A 19,559-nucleotide genomic window follows, 5' to 3' on the forward strand; every position below is an offset into this window, starting at 1 on the left:
AACAAAAGATGGAAGCCTGTTCCACCAATCAACTACCCGTTGGCTAAAGGCAAATTTCCGCACATCTATTCTACAACTGTCTTTCATCAATTTGAAACTGTGCCCCCTCATTTTCTTAATCTGAGCAAGAGGAAGAATCCCATCAGATTTCAGCTTGCTCAATCCATTCAAGGCATTATACACCTCAATCAGATCACCTCGCCGGTGCCTAGTCTCCAGACACTGTAATTTGCAGAACTTAAGCCTTTCTTGGTAAGAGCACCCCTTTGTTCCCCTTCTTTGTATTCGTTCTAGCAATTCTACATCCTTCCTAAAATGAGGCCTCCAGACCTGTACACAGTACTCTAGGCCTGAACATTGCCTTGTATAACGAGATAATCACCTCCCTGTCCCTGCTAGAAAAATTCCTATATATCATTGACAAGACTCCATGATCTGCCCTGGCAGCCTGTCTGCACTGCTCACCGAACTTCATATTTGACTGCACAATTACCCCCAGGTCTTTTTCACTTTCCACTTCCCTGAGTGCAGTAACACACAGTTGGTACGTTTCTCTTCTGTTACTGCTACCCATATGCAGTACTTTGCATTTGTCAATGTTAAACTTCAGTTGCCACTTCTCAGCCCATTTGCCCAACTTATCTAAATCCAGTTGGAGTAGCATACAGTCTTTACTGTTGTTAACAACCCTGCCAACCTGGACATTAAACCTGATATACCTTCATCAATATCATTGATAAATATACAAAACAACAATGGGCCCAACACCGAACCCTGGGGAACTCCACTAATAACATTTGTCCACAAAGAGCAGTGTCCATTGATTACTACTCTCTATCATCTCCCACTCAACCATCCCTTTATCCATTGTAGCAACTTACCCTTAATGCTACACCTCTCCAATTTGTACAGCAGTCTTCCATGTGCAACAGTATCAAAAGCTTTCCTGAAATCCAAGTATATGTTATCAAAATTATTTTTGCCATTCAGTTCCTTTGTGACCACATCATAGTATCCAATCAAATTGATCAGACAAGATTTTTTTTTTTTTGATTTGGTAGTTGTTGGCGCATCGGCTTCTGTGGCCATATTGCACCTCCCAAGGTTTTTGCAGTACTTTGATCCAAGCCCGAGGCGGGAATCGAACCCGCGACCTTTGGGTTGCCGGGCAGGTACTTTACCCACTCGGCTAGCCCGGTCGGCTTGATCAGACAAGACTTCCCTTTAACAAACCCATGCTGTGTCTTAACTATTACTGCAGTCTTGTCTAGATGATCCTGCAATGCTTCTTTAACCAGCGATTCCATTATTTTCCCCGGAACACAAGTTAAACTAACACGTCTGTAGTTACTTGTGTCACCTTTTGAACCCCCTTTGTGAATTGGTGATACATTTGCATACCTGCAGTCCATGGGGACCTCCCTTGAGTCCAAGGAAGCTCTCATAATTATGGCTAAGGGTTTGCTTACTTCCTTTAATATAACTGGATAGATCCCAACCACACCAGGTGCCTTTTTTTATGCTTAACTTCAACAATTTCTCCACTTTGCTCTCGGTTATTACAAAATCACTTAGCTCCCTGTTAGAGTGTGATAAACTTCTGGCTCTCCCCTCATTGAATAACTCCTCATGTGTGAATGTAGATGCAAAATACTCATTCAGTTTATCAGCTACCTGAGCATGATCATCAACTGTCAACCCATGTATGTTAAGTGGTCCAATCTGATTCATCCCTTAATTTCTAGAGTTTACATAAGTAAAGAACTCTTTGCTGTTTTTCTTTGCATCCTTTGCCAAAGATTTTTCGTAATCTCCCCTCACCTCCCTAACCTCCTTTGTAACTTGATTACAGACTAGTTTATATGTGCCATAGGCTTCTGTGTCACCTGATACTTTATATGCATCCCATATATTTTCTTCTGCCACGAGCATCATTAATTCATCTGACATCCATTTATACAAATATTCATCTGACATCCATTATACAAATATAGTCAGTTTTTGTATGATAAACTGAATTTGTAATACCTGCCTCTGAGTACGGGTGCTGGATAAAGAGAGTTCAGCCAAAGAAAAAGGTATGGTAAAATATCATGTAAATAACATAGAAATGCCCTGAAAATAAAAACTAATAACAAAAAAAAAATCTAAACTATCAAGAAAGTGAGCAATCTTCCTTTTCCATCCTAAATACCCCAGAGGCTCACATCTGGTGAGTATGGGCTTGGCATACCCAGAGTTCTCAGCTGGATATCATGATTTTTCTCTTTCTTGGTGATTCCCTTCTCTCTCTCAGTAACTCAATTTTTTTTTCCCCTGGTGCAGCATAAACCTCAGGTTTCCTTGCACCATATGGCTAATAATAAATCTACTTTATACTGTATCAAACCTAAAGTGACCATGAAACATGAATATGCAACAGTATCACCACAGACAAAGCAAGTTTTGATTTTGTATAAGCTGATTTAGTATTAGAATGTTTTATTGTTCTGATCAATGTTTAGTTATTTTTATTTTATTATTTTTTCCAGATTCCCCCCTCCCCCCAATATAATATTCTGATATTTTGTCATATTTGATATTGGACTCAACTCTTTCTTCTTCCAGGGACCTATTAAAGGGGATGGATGTTACAAACCCAGTTAAGTAAACATTTACTGTATTTCCACTCATTTTCCATCCTTATTTTTTTGCCTTTTAATTTTTATTTTTTCACACATTTTAGCCATTGAATTACTGAATGGTGAGAGACAATATTTTTATACTTTATTTCTAGTTTTAGCTTTAATAGCCTTTGGAGTCCCCCTCCAAATTTCAATTATTGGAGTAGCATTATAGACACATATGTAAAAAATATCTACACATACCTATATAGAAGTTTGCTAAGAGTGTGACCTGTATATATCCATACAATTCCTTATTTCATTAAAAGGAACAGGTAGCATTAAGAGTGTAGGAGAAGTGAACTGTAATCCCTTTACATAGCCTTAATCAGACCATGTCCAGAATACTGTACATGAAAGATACAAAGAAGTTTTTGTGAAGGTTTACAGACAAAGGGTTTTAAAATTATAGGCTTTGGTGATGCAATAGTAGCAGCAATATATTTTGCAGACAATGACAAACATATTTCCCCTTTAGACTAAAGAGAATGCAACACAGTCTTCTACTTATTTTGTATAGGCAGTCAGTGAATAAAGCAATTATTATTTCTTTATGTACAGAAATATAGTAGCTAAAATATACTGATATAGAGAAATAATGTATTGTTTGAATATCAATAGTAAAAAATTATAAATAAAATCATTACAGAGAAAATTAAGTTGTTATTAAGACAACGAATACTAGGAAATAAACTGGAAATAAAACATCAGATAAAAATAAAAATGTGATTCTATATTCCTTTTTTAAATAGAAAACAGACTAGCACTATAGTTAAAATAAAAAAAGTCAATCAAAAAAGTTAAACCTTCCAACAGTTGTTGTTATTTGGTTTTTAGGAGCATTAGCAACTAAGGCCATATTGCTCTGAGGATATGCAGTGGTCATTTCCTGACCTTTCGGCATCCTCCGTATTTGGTGGTCACGGGCTCGAACCCCAGTCTGATCAAGAAGCGTGTGCTATGCACTGCTGCTCCTGCCCACCTGGCTACGGAAGCGCCCCTTCCAACAGGAAATATGATTATGAACAAAGATGTGATATGACCAATTAAAAATACAAAATTGGGATTTTACTTCTTAAATAAAACAACTCAAATTCCAAATGTCACATAATGGAAAGTCTTATTCAATAAATTTTTATGCAGTATATATGAAAATTGCATAAAATAAACGGTGGAGGATATTTATTTTTTAAGCAGTAGTTGAAGAGAAAAACTGTATTAGTTAATATCTACATCTAATAAGAATACATTAGCACAGTTAATACTTTAAAACTACCTTTTAAGTTAATATATATTTGAAAAATAAGTATTAACTTAAAATGTAGTGACTGTTTTGACCATCTGTAAAAGGTATTTACAGACAGTCAAAATAGAAAAACTAAGGAAACTGGAATTAGCATTTTTGTATTAAAACTTAATTAAAAAAAAAATTTTTTTTCTTTAACCTGCAATAAGACAACAGCTTAAATTTTATATTATTACATCTTCATTTATAAATATAGTAATCACAAAAAAAGTATATCAATGTGCATAAAAGTTTCTCAAACTTTAAGCATTTCATCCTTAAACTGCTGCCATTATCAATCCACTGCAGGATGAAAGCCTCCTCAATAATTCATGCTGAGGGAAATGGACCACAATCTGCCCTGCTGGTCCAGTGCAGGTTGGCACAATTGACTGTATTTAGCAGACAGGGACTTGAACCCCAGTCTACTCAAAGAGCATGTGCTACTGCACTCATGCTCCTGACCATTTGGCTATGGAGGCCTTATTTCTTCCTTAAAGTTAAGTAAACAGAAAGCACCATTTCAAAATACTCCAATATATTTAGCACAGTTTGCTGTGGAAATCCAATTGAAGTTAAAAATAATGGATGCAAATTATCATATTCATTTTATTAATTAAGTAATAAGATATACTTAAAGAAATGGTACTAAAAAAGCAATATATTATATTGCTATCTATGTGCAGCTTAGATTTATATGAATTTATTTATTTAAACAATGGAATTTTACAATATTCCAGTTTTTCAAAGTTTATATTTTATCTGACATAAAGAAAATAGAATGGTATTAATTTACATGAATTCCCTAAATTAAATTAATAAAAAGCTTTTCACAAGATGCATTTTTACACAACTTTAGAATCGAAGAACAGATTCTGCAGAAATATTTTCTAGTATGTTACTGCCTCAAAGCAGATTATTTTAATTAGAATTATAAAAAAACAACATGTAAAAAATTAATTTAATAAAAAATTAAAATATTTCTTTGGTAAAATAAAATATTAACTGCACTATTAATAGAAAAAATATATTTTTTCACACAAAAACATTTTAAATTAAAAATAGCAGCTCTTATAATTTTAAAAAGCAGAAAGAAAGACATTCTTTTCATTCTAATGAGAGAACAATGAAGAAACATCTTTCATGCAGCCTTATTTCTGCTGTTCAGGTTGCAATCTTCATTGTACAGCACAATCAATATTCCAACACTTTAGGAAAAATCAATACACTTTCTAACGAGCCTTTTTCCCCCACTTAAAAAGAAAAAAAGCTCCTCTGCCCTAAGAATTAAGAGCTTGCTACATATTTCAAGAGTGAAGCACTTCACAGTTCATGATGCCAAAGGAAAATGAACTATTACTGTGACAGTCTAACAGCTATATCAAAAAAACATTAAAGGCTGATAATGAATAATGTTGCAGGGAATAAAATAGCAAAATAATATGCAATTTATAAAAGGCTAAAATGAAACTGAAAAATATAAGATAAATTTTGCATTCATTATTACCCCTATCTCAACATTTTTATCTTACCATATATTTTTTTCAATAATTTTTTTTTTATCACTGTTCATAAAATTGTTTATTTTAACAACGCAAGAGCCAAATTTTCAAAACAAAAATTTGCTTTGAAAGGTCATTCAATATATTCATTATCCTCTTTTTTTGCATAATTCAATGAAACAAGAAAATGCATTGTTATTTTACCGCAATAAGAGAAAGAATAATTTTCACGTGAATCTCACATTCAATTACAACTGAAATGCTGTCACCTCCATACCAAGCATGTCAAACTGGTGACCTGTGGGCAGCCCACAAACATTTGTGTGCAGTGCCAAATTTTACAGGTTAACAATATTAAACCTATATGAAAATAATGATTTTATAATGATAAATAAAATGTATAAATTTGCAAACCTTCATATATGTTACTGATCACAAGACCAAGTATTATTGTGCAATAGGAAATAAGTGAAAATATTTAATACAATTCATTCAGTAATCCTACACCAGTGTGTTGTTTTTTTTTTTTTTTTTTTTTTTTGGTAGTTGTTGGCGCATCGGCTTCTGTGGCCATAATGCACCTCTCAAGGGTTTTTTTTGCAGTACTTTGATCCAAGCCAGAGGTGGGATTCGAACCCGCGACCTTTGGGTTGCCAGGCAGGCACTTTACCCACCTGGCTAGCCCGGTCGGCACCAGTGTGTTGTGTACATAGTAATGTGGCCTGCAAGCTACGATGAGAAATGAAAACGCAGTCTACAAGCACTTCTGAGTTTGACACTCCTGCTCTACACCAAGCACATTATATAACAGAAATTCAATGCAGGGATCTATGCAGGACCTGAGAGTATTATGATTTTTTTAACTTATACGGAAAGGAATAGGTTCAAATTCCACTAATGACTACTAAAAAGACTTCCACTTGGTATTATAGTTATACAGTCACAGAGATTAATTAAAATTTGACAAACTGTCAAATTAAAACAATGGTATTTCAAGCTTGATGCAAAACAAATTTACAGTACAGATGGAGTTCTACAATATTTTGACAGCGGTAATTTTGTGTATCACATTAAACAAGACAATGATCATTCAAGTATTCTGATTTTTTTTTTATGAAAACCCCAAACACGAAAGGTATCAAACCTATAGTACTTAGTACCGTGCATGGGTTGAAGGAGAAGTATGGGGAGAGGGGGATGCCAGAAACTTTGCTCTAGAGACTAAACATGGGTTTCACCACTTCAAGCCTGTTCCCCCATCAGAATATCGTAGAATATTCTTATGGGAACAGTATTTTTATTTGCCACTCAATATGGTAGTATATAATGGATAGGAAGTGAGGCAGTTTTATATCAGCCAGGTGATTACAACTGTAATTCAAATCACATTCTGATTACAAAAAAATCCAAGTCATATTCTGATGGGGTGGGAAAGATATTTTTTATTAATTTGTCAAGATAACAAATTAATAAAAAAATGCTGCATTGCTAGCAGCCAGATTACCTGTTTTGGTGTCAGCGTCATTTCTTGCATTTTTAGTCCACCCTGGATTCTGTGGTCACAAATTTTCTGAGGATGTGAAATGGCCCTAAGTAATCATTTCAGCTTTTTTTTTGCATTTATGGCACTTTTTTTGTATATCATTCTCCACCCTTTCCTTTTTTTTTTTTTTTTTTTATACATCATTCCTTTTTATTGCATTTCTGATAAAGCAACTGTGGCCATGAATCAGTTTACTGTCTATGAATATATGTAGTTCACAAACAGTACACTAAACTGTATGCATTCTATGCTCAGCTTGCCAGATGAAAAACCAAAGTTTCCATAAGAGAAAAAGTACATAAAATTTGTCCAATTAACTAATTCAGCATACTGTGAAAAAAAAAAAAAAAGCTCATAAAAATCCTGCTGTCATAACTGGATTTGAGCCAGAAGGAAGAACAGTGAGGCGCCTCCGTAGCCAGGTGGGCAGGAGCAGTAGCGTGTAGCACACGCTTCTTGATTAGACCGGGGTTCAAGCCCGTGACCACCAAATACGGAGGATGCGGAAAGGTCAGGGAATGACCACTGCATATCCCCGGAGCAACATGGCCTTAGTTGTTAATGCTCCTAAAAACCAAATAACAAACAACAAACAGTGAGAGTAACTTTTGCAAACTGCAAAGGTTTCCACCATATACATTCACCACAAGTCAATAATTTAATTCTCCATTGTAGAAGGTTCGCAGACTAATCTGCAATTCACGTCGACATATTTCATATGTGGATGTGAATTTGAACATTGCAAAGCCCATTGTTAGCTGCTGAGCTGTTATGTTGGCTGCAATATAACAGTTATAATGAAGTTACATATACTGATGGGGAGGGATTTTTTATTTTGATTCGTCATTTTGACACAGAAATACAGGAAACCCTTGATTAGTGCGGTTAATGAATCCTTGAAATATACCGCACATATTAAAACCGCACTAATCAAACTTAAGAAACAATGGGAATAATTATAATGAATCCTTGAAAATTATGAAATTGTAAAAACATATTTTTTCTTACTCAATACGTACCTATAATGCACTGCATAGTTCTTAAATTATTAAGGAATAAATTTAAAAAAAGATAGTATGATTTAAATTTTATTTTTTGCAAAAAAACTTATCTAACTTCAATTGAACAGTGGTAGCTTTCTTCCTTTCCTCCATGATTTTGCGATAACAATCAATTTGCTTATCTAACCCTCGACGAACGTTCATGCTTCTCTCTGCATCTGGATCAATCTCTAGTATGAGTTCTTTTGCTTTTTAAAGTGTATTAAATAGTTCAAGTTTTTTGAATGAAATTTCTTTGGGAGCAAATTGCTTTTCTTCTGCTTCATTTTCGTCTTCTTCCTCGTATGCATGTTGATGCTCAATTTCAAGAAGATCGTTGTTACTTAAGTCTTTTGAATGCGATTCCAATAATTCTCTAACGTTTTCTGAATCTACTTCCTCAAAGCCGAGGTCTTTTCCAATTGTAGTAATTTCATCAATAACTTTGTTGACAGGATTAATGAAACCGCAAAAATCATTTGCACATTCAGGCAAAAGATTCTGCCAGACTGCTCTCATGCAGCTGTTCGTCATTTCTTCCCATGATTTGTGTATGTTCTCAACTGCTTCTTTAATATCGTAATATTAAAGAAGTTTAATATTAATAATAAAAGAATATGAGTTACCAGAGCAAATTTCAATTTCAGAGTGGTATGGGGTGCTGCTGTCGAGCGTTTTGGAGTCGATTCCCATTCATTTAAGTTAGAAGACCCTGGTGAGTGCGTGTCACGTTTTTGCCGCTTCAGGCGCCGTTGTGAGTTGCCAAGCACCACAAGAAAAAAAAACAGCGCACTAATGAAATATGATAACACATATATTAAGGGGATAGTATCAAAAAAATTTTGCGCACTAATTAAAACTGCATTGTTCAAAACCGCATTAATCAAGGGTTTCCTGTAGTCTTATTATTTACTGTGATGAAAGAATCAGAAAGCAGACAATTAGGTTAGTTCTTATTAATATCATACATACTCTCAATTAATTTTGCATGCAGATGCAAATTTGCACATTGCAAGATCAAGCCTGTACATACTGCCAGAAAAATATGCAAAGCCCATTTTTTTTTAACTGAAAGAGTTGTAAATTGTTCTGGATGTCCAAAGTATAAACAGACTTTTTATTTTAGTTTTAGTTTAAAATGACATTTTACGCAGATTCAAAACAGTATGTATGACTTGCAATTATGATAAATGTCTGTTACACCAAGAATTGCAAACTGAAGTACACTCTATTTGATCAAAATTTCTTATATATAAAGGCACAATGATAACAGATCACAAATACAAATCTGGGAATTTCATGTTTGCTAAGCTACAACTGTTTGCCTTGTATACCAGCTTATAAAATACCATAAATATTAAATTATCATTTTATCAGATATGACTGCCCCAAATAAAATGTGCACTCATCTTTTGAAAAATATATAAATAATAATTAAGCAGATTCTTTCTTTTCAGAATTATGTAGATGCAATTTTCTGTTATTAGCAGTAATACATAATGTTATCATACACTGTTGCTCTCACTGACACTAGTTCTTTTAACATTATTATTTAATAGATGTTAAAAGAACATCATTTAATAGCCTAAATGAGTTTAAGGCTCAGCTGGACAGATATTTTGAACGAACAGAGGGGTGAAGTGGAAGTGGTTTTTTTTTTTTTTTGGCTGATGCTGCATAAGCTTGCTTTCTTGCATCAAATGCCTCTACTAATGCTAATCTATTTCCACTGTTTCATTAATAGCAATGCATAGCAGCATTTTAAAATTAACACTTCTGATTCACATTTCCAATCTGTGAGAGGATAAATGAATGCCTAAAATTAAATTATTGCATATGATACTTCTGAAAAAGTAGAATGGTTGCAAAGAACCATCTTTGTTTTTCCTTCAATTTCTAATAAAACTTTTCATAGTGTTGTACTTTTTTATTTGGTACAACTTTCTCATTTCTTCAAATTCTTTCACAACCTTCATAAAATATGAAGGTAAAATATATAAATATAAAGCCTCACAATAAAAAAAAAAATGCAATTAGTTTATCTGATTCTTTCAGATAGTTGATCTCTATTTCCAATCTGCTATAGGTTACATGAATGCTCATTTTACCAAATAATTCAGTTTGGTTCTCATTACTAAGAAAACCTAGCTCTCTCTTACAATTTTATTTTATTTATTATTATTAATTTTTTTTTGCCATATAGATAAAACATTAAATATATATAACATTCATAAAATATAATAGCTTTAGTAGTGGCAAATGATGCAAAAAAAGCAAGCTTATACAGCATCATCCAAAAAAAAAAAATAAATAAATAAATATATAAATATATATATATATATAATAAAAATGTTGACAAGAAGGAAGATGGAAGTGTAAATTACACAAATTATAGGCTGAATTGGTAAACCAATTAAAGGTACAAGGAATAGCAAGTATCAGATAAAGGTGGTATAATTTAGTTAAATAGTCTAAAGTGGGAGAGCAAAAAACAAAATATAAAAAAAAAAATTATATTAAAAACTTGATGCAAGTTAAACATATATATTGATACATAATCAGGTATTTCATCAGGGACTACACCCGATCATGTATCAATGCCTGCATTTCAATGCTTACCTGTATTTGTGGAAGAAAAGGGGAATTAGAAAATGTGTGCGAAAAAAAAAAAAAAAAGGCAAAGAAGCAGAACTTCCACAAAGATAGGTAAGGTAGTCCCAACGCAGTGTTCGTTGTAAAACAAGTAATTTGGTATTAAAATAAGTGTTTACAGTAAAATTTAGTGGGATAACTAGGTTACATGCGTGTAAAAGATGACGTAACATAGTAAAAGTAGTGATTTAACGTGTAATATTAGAAGAATAATTTAGAGCAAAGTATTAGAGGAATATGCAAGCAAATGGTGTGAGGCAGGGGAATGATAGCGAGCGATAAAGGATAGTGAGAACGTTCTCACTAACATTTATTATATTTGATAAATATATAAAACTGAAATTTTTCAGATTAAATTAAGTGGTAATAAAAAGCAATTTTAATGAACTACCGGCTTGCTTTTCAGCTCTGATAATTTTTTGAATCACAAATGTCACTTAGGTGGGCGAGATCGGGAAATACAGGAAGAGAAAATACGGTTACGCTGCCAAAATTCGTCAGGTGTGAAACTGGTTGCCATGCGGTACAGCTGCACACAGCACTAAAATCCAAACGAACCTGTTCTAATATGATACTGAAATGGGGAAGGGGGCGAGAGTACTGAAACTCTCAAAAGCAGTGTTGCCGATAAGATAAAATTACACCGGAATCATGGTGTTATTCCATACAGGTGTAAAAGATACAAAACACATATCATTCATCTGTAGTGAATAAATTACGTAGTATTTAATTTCAGCCTAAACGGTTAGCCATATTTATTGATGAGACGATGTTCTCATCAATAAATATCAAGAGGTCTCAAAAGGGCCATCACGAATTGTGTGCTTTTTCAACCCCACCAACTCCATTTCACTTTTTTCAAATCATATTTTGTTAAAACGAACAGAAAGAGAAAAAAAAAAGTGGGAGAGGGGGTTCACGAGAGCCGGATTCACGATCACGACACCTGTCTAGGCGCATCAGCTAAGTATTTTAAATTTGGTGAAACTCGTAGGGAAAGGAAGTCAAAAGGAAATCGTCCATCAGGTGTTTGGATACACAGAATTACTGGATCAATCTTTTCTAAAAATTTTCAGCTTTCACATCTTAAAAAAAAAAAGAGTTCCTTGATGTATTGTTCCAAGTATATGCGGCGCCCGGGTGCCAATTGAAATTTGGCGTCCCCCTTTAAAATTTTCTTCATATGCGTATCTAAGTTTCAGGCGCAGTGCACCCATTCACTCTCGGGACGTGATTGTTCCCTTCGAACTGTCTCAGGCGTAGATAGCAAGATTTTTCTCCTCAGAAACTGGGTTTTTTTCGTTCAGCAAAACAGGCAAATCGACCATAGAACACACGCAATTTACAGACAAAAATACGGATTAATGTATTCAATCCTAAAATAATAATTTGATTTTTTTCCCCCTTCGAACTTGACTACGAATCTCCTTTGGACGCAAATGCAACTTCTTTTTCAAAGCACACCTAACAATTTTTTTTTTAATTTAATAATAGTTTGAGTCATGTTTAGTCAAACACACAAAATCACAATAAACCAGACGTTTGACTTCAGACTTCAGGAGTATCATACTCTATCAGGAGTATTCATACTCCTCTGACTTCAGGAGTATCCCATGGTCGCGGACCTGGCTGCAATGGTATTTCGCCACTGCTATAAACAGGCAATAAAGAAACGAACTACAAATTCTTGTGACCTTATGCGGCCTCCCTGGTTTATGAGAATAAAATAAAATAAAATATATTTTATTCTCATAAACTCTCATAAATAAAATTTATTTATGAGAGTTTATGGCAAAATTTATTTTATTCTCATAAACTCTCATAAATAAATTTTATTTATGAGAGTTTATAGCAAAATTTATTTTATGAGAATAAAATTTATTTTATTCTCATAATAAAATAAAATTTATTTTATTCTCATAATGCAGGGTCATAATCGCCTCCGATTGTATGTTTTGGCCTCCCTAAGCAATTTCTTAAAGGAACACAGTAACTTCATGTTTTGAAATTAAAGAAACGGTTAATATTATTTTGACATTTTCAAAATTATGAAAAGTAGAACTGTTCATCGTTTGTTTTATGTTTTTATTGCCAGAAGAATATAATCTACTTAGAAAATTCGATGATCGATAATACACAAAGCAAAAAAAAAAAGGTGCCTTCGTCACGAGTTGCCTTGGTATTACACAAACGGCTTTACCACTAAACTCTGTTCTTTAACATGAAGGGAAATACGTCATCAAGGAAGGCTCTCATTGGCCAGTTGCCGGAGTCCACTATATTGTCTAGCAACTGACCAATGAGAGCTATTCTCCATAAAGCGTTTTCTTTATGTTAGGATTCAAGCTAGAATGAAAACAGTGTAGGGTAAATTTGCCATTTATTTAAAAGTTGAGACACAGCTAGCAAACTGCAGTAATAAATTTTGAAACTTTAAAATAAACTACTTTGTTTACAGATTACTGTGAAATATTGTTAAAAGAGTCGCAATGTAAAATTTTAACTTTAAAAGAAAGAACAAAAGTAACTAAATATAAAATTAAATTAAGTGTAAGAAAAAGGCCTTGTAGGTTGAAGGATAATTTTAAATGATTTTTACAATTTAAAAAGTTACTTATAGATTTTAGAAATAGCCTTCAGAAAAATTTACCCATCATATCAAAGATTAGAAAGTGGTTTATTTCTTTATCTAATCAAAGATTTATTTAATTTTTTTTTACTTATTTACATTTTTTTTTAAGTCGGACAAAATTTACTATTAAACTCTGAAGAGACCATGCACACTTTGAATCGCGTCTCATAAATTTCCTCATGTCTTCAGTTTCCAAGAAAACCTGAAAGAGGTAATGGCTCAGACAGACCGCTATCAGCAAAAATTGCGCATTACGTTCATTGGTCTGGCATGCTATCAATCAGTTACTGTATTCGTGTTATCGATTTTCTCGGAATATTGATTTATAACAGCAAAAATATAATAGTGCTCACAATGGCTGCCTTGCCAAACACAGCTAAAATGAAGATATAAACTTATACAGACATCTGGAGCAGTATCGAAGTATAATTTATTTATTATTATTATTTTTTTTTTTTCATAATTCCTGACATTCTTGTGACTGATACAATAATATACAGGGTGTTTCATAACATGTAGACAGCATTTTCAGGACCGGAAAACAACGAAAAAAAAAAAAATAAATAATAATAATCATGTGTCCGGTTCTTCACGGTTAAGGAGCTATGGCTGTTTGAATTCTAAAAACTGGCTATGAAGATTTTAAAATGGTAAATAAAAATGAATAAGAATAAGCAAACAATCTATATATATATTTTTTAAATTCAAACATGCCAAAGCTTCGGAATCGGGCACATACGTATATGGCATTTTTCCATTCCTTTCAGGTCTTGAATCCATCCTGAAAGTACAGCCCACATATTATGAAACATCGTGTATGTTCTGAGCAAACTGATGGATAAACCGTACTGTTTGATTCGTAGCATGCCAGTCAATGAATGATCGGCGCATTTTATGATGTGAACGACCATTGCAGCAAGTAATCTTATTAGCTCAGCGAAGCCAATTCTCCCCTTATAATACAATTATTATCTTGAACAAAGTTTTTCAGTCACTATTTTTACGATACTTATTGTATTACTAATACAAACGTGATAAAAAAAAATAACAATAAGCTCTTGAGGTTCTGCACTAACGAACGCAGCTAAAGGGCTATTTGTTTGGCCACTTTAATGCGAGTGTTATTAATAAATGAAATTTTCTCTGTACCCTCTTTATTCAATTATTGGAATGGGAGAAGAGAATACCTTAAAACGTACCGCTATTTTGTATTAAAGAAGGAAACTTTTGAAAGTCGAGATATAATTTTTCCAACTATTCCCTCACACGCTGAGAAAAATCACGTGATTTACATTCAATGACGATTGGAACCGAAACTTGGGCGTTTGAGAAAGAGACGCTACATGAATGACAGCTTCGACTGGCTTCTAACCGATAAAGGAAGATAACGGATATACTTGAATATATCACCACAATAAGAATTACGTGTAAACATCTAAAACCTTGATATGTCATAAATTGGTGTTTACACTTGAATTAAGATTTAGTTTGAGGATTTATTATTATTTTTTTTTACCTCTTCAGAGGTGTTAGGCATTTTTAACCAGGGGTCGCCCATTTCAGTTCGTCTGCTTATCACAAATGCCCTCTTGTGTTTTATTTATTTTCTGCTATTTACAGTCGACGTGAAAATGGAAATAAATTATTAAACTTTATTTTTTTATGCAAATATGGCAAAATAAATACCTTTAACATAGCAGAAACCTAAAATAAATAGAATTAAAACAATGAAGGGAATGCAATTAGAATAACAGGCCGTGTTAAATAAAGTACTGCATTGTAAAATAGCACTTTATTTCACGACCCCCACTATATTATATCTAACATATTAAAAACTGTCCTTGCATTAAATCTTATTTTTTGTTTTTAACGAAATTCGAAAGCGTTTCTATAAATTTGGCTTTGAAGTTATTTCCACAACACTTATTTACTAATTTACCAGCACTAATTTGCATTTAACTTTGATGGCGTTGTTAATTAGTTTGCTAACGAAACCGCCGAAGAAATGAATTTATCTTAGAAATCTAATTTAAAAATTAGTTTGTAGAGTTTTATTGTTAAAATAATATATATTTCAATTCTATTTTTTCGCGTCTCTTGTCTTTTTCGTAGGCGCTAAGCAGTGCCTAAAAGGCGACCCTGCCTCTCCCACCATATAAAAATATTCAATTGGGAACGATTCCTCTAATAGAATTCTAATTTAGTTATGTTGCCCCACATTTCAAAATACAGGCACCAGTATTAGTCTTCTCCCCCACCATCTTTTGTATATATGGTAGCTAAGGGTCATGTTAGAGCACTACGTTCATACGGGGCTGTAGTGGATTAAAGGTGAAAATTTAAAACTAATTAAACATCGATATCTGTGACTAAAATCATTAAGGTGATTTTGAAAAGAAGTAAGGGTATTTAAAATTGCATTGCGCAGCTCGAGTTCACAATCCACAAATAAAGCCCGTGCTATCAGCTGATGGGTTTGTTACAAGGGTAACACTTCAACAAGCCACGACTAGCTAGGTACCAATGGTTCAAAATTACGGACAGCAAAAGCCAAATTTTTTTTTAAGGATTAATGACATATATTTTGTCTACTGAGTGGCATAAAGTGTCTGAACGACAGTTCAGCAGTAACGTATCATCCTATGGAGCAGCTGCATATGGGGCCGAAAAGACTTCATGGGCCAATAAATAAACGTGGGAGCAGGGCCATAGCTAAAGAAGATTCACACTGCATTTTCTACTACTCAATGAACAAATGTAAAAATTACAGTATTTAAAAAATTAATCAAAATAAAAGGAATAAAACTCTACAATTATATGTATTTTATTTTTTATATGTAGTAAAATAAAATAAAAATCGAATTCTGGAATTATTTACATTAACGAATAAGGTGGTGGTCAAAGAATGTTAATTAAATAAAGGGTGCCCTATCCGTCTTGCTACATTCCCCACAAAATTAGATGGCCCCGATCTCGTTAAAACTGTGGTTCTACATTCAGTTAAGGGTGCTGATCTCGAAAGTTTCCAGAGCACTTGGTCCTGTTTTGCTTACGAGATTGCAAAAAATAAATAAATGACTTTGAGAAGTTCGACATAAATAACCATTCAAATTAACAAAATAATTAAAACAATTCATCTTCCACACACACACATATACGAGAAAACGTCAGTTTGAACCGGACCAACAATTAAATATAATTAAATTATTTAAGAAACTTTCCAGGATTCAGTCTGGACTGTCGTTTCCTTAAATGCAAAGAAGCTTCACGAGTAAGTAACAGTAAACTGAGTTCCAAAGCAAGTTCAGCTATTAACAGTGCAAGCAGAAGATTTAAAAAATAAAGAAAAAAATAGGGGGGAGTACAAACGAAGCAGTAAGGCGGCGGTATTAGGCTTAACAGACTACCCATTGGAGTCAATAAAACGCCTACAAATCTACTCCGTCTACGATTGCTTAAACCTTGCTCGTGTCCACACGTGCCGCGAGGGAGGCGTATTGATTACCACGTGCTACGAACTTTCAATTAATATCCCCGCCAGAAGTTCAAAAGTGGACTCCTTTCTATATGTTCCCTTCACCGCAGTAGGGCGCACAACAAAGCCCGTACAGGGTGAACGGCCTTGACGTTGCTTAACGAACATAGTTTTCGAAAATTCTTACCAAGTATCGAGGCGAATTAATTCTTCCGGTCCACCTTTCTTCTTTCTTTGGGCAGCCCTAAGTTTCAAAACATCTTTATAAAGAGATAAAACGTATGTCCACTGCGCTGGCGTAGCTTTAGTAAAGAAAACTAAGCTCGTATCCGTCGCTTCGGCCATGGTGCACACGTACAGGGCTTTTCCGTTCCGGACTCGGCGTCTGTCCAATAAAGAACAATGAAATTCCCTGTATTTCCTGAGGTCGCCACTAGATGGCAGAAGCATAACGTTGACGTGATATCGTCTGGAATTTTTTTTCTTTTTTTTTCTTAGAAAGGCTCGTTCTCGTGTTACACACTCTCGGCATATGAATGCAAAAGATTAATATTATACCGAGAGAAATAAAGTGACAGATTTGTGACTTTCTCCCATTTCACAGTTATTTCCATCTACCTGAGCGTCTAAACAAATCCATTCGCTGGATACATTTTAATGAGTAGTGGGGTGTATTATAACTCCCTCCGTAAATCAATTTTGACGGTGTCTGAAACTGCAGATCATTAAAGCGTACCTTTGATAACATCGGGTAGACGCACATTTGGGGAATGCCAGTTTATGATTGTCAAAATGTTATTAAATATTCCTTTGCCTTTAAATATCATAGGAGGATATTCTAAATACTCGCTTCAAATAAACATTATAAGGTTATTAATTTTAATTAATAGTAAATTAATAAAAAATAATTAATTAATATTATTTTTTTAAAAAATAGAGCAGAGCCAATTATTTAGCTCCATGGTGAATGTATGTAATAGATTTGCCTGGCTGGGTTTGTAAGCTGCAATTTGGACACCTGGCGTCTACTCTTCTTGACAGTATGATACGCTCAGAGATTTCAAGTATACCTTTGGCTGCATGCAGGACAGCTGTTTCAACTTGCAGGAAGTGGAAATATTGTGGTGGCAAGCAGAGGAAATTGCGTTAACTGCTGTAATTATTAGTCCAAGGAAATTACGTTCGGTAGAAGGAAATTACGTTTGAGTCACGTGTTCTTTGTGAGGAACGGCTCTTTTCCCCGAATTTTCGTTTCCTTTTCCCTGTTTTTCCTTTTTTCTTTTTATCAAGAACCACAAAGGAAGCTGCGAAAAGGAGATAATTTTTTAAATGGAATAAGAAATATTTTTATTAATTTAATAATGTTATCAAAATATAAGGGCTAACAGAAGCAATTTTTACCATAAAGGTTGCTTGTATTGTACAAGTTACACGATTTAGATTTTTCTTTTAGTTTTTTTTTTCTTTTTTTATTTATCAAAATTATTATAAGGAAACAGGGCCGGAGCAGCAGGAAAAATCGATGTGAAACTTCCAAAAGGCATCAAGTGTGTTTATATTTTTAATATAAGTATAATATTATATACGTATTAATTAATGGTCGTTTCTGTATTTTTAATGTTACATTATACAAATATGTATATCTTAATACAAACAACATAACATAACATAAGCTAAAATAAAGAGAAGAATATTAAAAACGAAGAGAAGATCCCACGAAATAAAAAAAAAATCATCGAGAAATATAAAACGTATATAAATAACAATAAATAAAATAAAGTAGTAGTGGTAGAGGCATGTGATACAAGAAAGCAAACTTATGAAGTATCAGCAAAAAAAAAAAAAAAAAAACATTTCACACATTCATTCCCTCTAAAAGTTTGTCCAATTCTTTGAATTTATTTAAGCTATCAACTTCCACAATGACAGATTGAAGTTTGTTCCAGCAATCAACTACCCGTTGGCTAAAGGCAAATTTCCGCACATCTATTCTACAACTGTCTTCCCTCAATTTGAATTTATGCCCCCTCAGGAAAATGGAGTATCAAATTATAAAAAGTCAATGCATGATTTTATAAATTAAAACGCCCCAGACAAGACTTGTATATATAAAAAAAATTTAGGCCTAGCACTACATGCAACACATTCGAAAATATAAAAATTTGCTACGTAAATCACGTGACATAAAATATTAAAATTCAGCATCCTTCAATGCTCAGCATATCCTGTTTAAATAATGACCATTAGTGGAAATTTTTTGAATACGTAAGTTTATAAACAGCAGCGTCTAAAGATCCATGACAGACAATTTCCAGCTCCAAACAACTTAAAAGTTTGCCCTATTTAATTAAAAAAAAAAAAATATATATATATATATACAGTACTGTACATATATATGTATATATATTTCCTTATAAATTTTAGCAGCACATGTAGAAACATGCAAAGAGCGAGTTTATAAAAAGTTCATAAATTTACGAGAAGGGTTTAAAAATTATGCAAATGAAACTTAAATTAATTTATAATTACAACAATGAATATTTAATAATTAGCTAACTAATTCAAGTAATAATCCGTCTTGCTAATGATTGGTGTAGTGCAAAGCAATAGTTGCCACATGCGCCGATTTTATGGTCCACTACTGTTACGGGATGAAAACCTTAGTTTCCTGTAAGCAATGACCATACAACCTCGAACAAGACAACTTTGTTAGGTAGGACTATGAGTATATGGTTAAGAATGTGATTCAGAATCCTCTCGACTAGGA

General features: G+C 33.5%; 1 protein-coding gene across 1 annotated transcript in view; it reads right to left on the minus strand.

The window, feature by feature from the left end:
• The window catches only part of LOC150082370 (uncharacterized), a 76,095-nt gene extending 58,929 nt beyond the window's left edge, over positions 1-17,166 (minus strand). The window contains exon 1 of the mRNA XM_090380526.1: positions 16,980-17,166. Within this exon, the coding sequence (XP_090236652.1) occupies positions 16,980-17,137 (158 nt within the window). The 5' untranslated portion in view covers positions 17,138-17,166. The remainder of the gene's footprint in view (positions 1-16,979) is intronic.
• Positions 17,167-19,559: the final 2,393 nt, after the last annotated feature.

The sequence above is a fragment of the Mastigoproctus giganteus genome, chromosome 8 (assembly GCF_048544385.1).
Source record: "Mastigoproctus giganteus isolate SK-2022 chromosome 8, ASM4854438v1, whole genome shotgun sequence".
Taxonomy (NCBI): Eukaryota; Metazoa; Arthropoda; class Arachnida; order Uropygi; family Thelyphonidae; genus Mastigoproctus; species Mastigoproctus giganteus.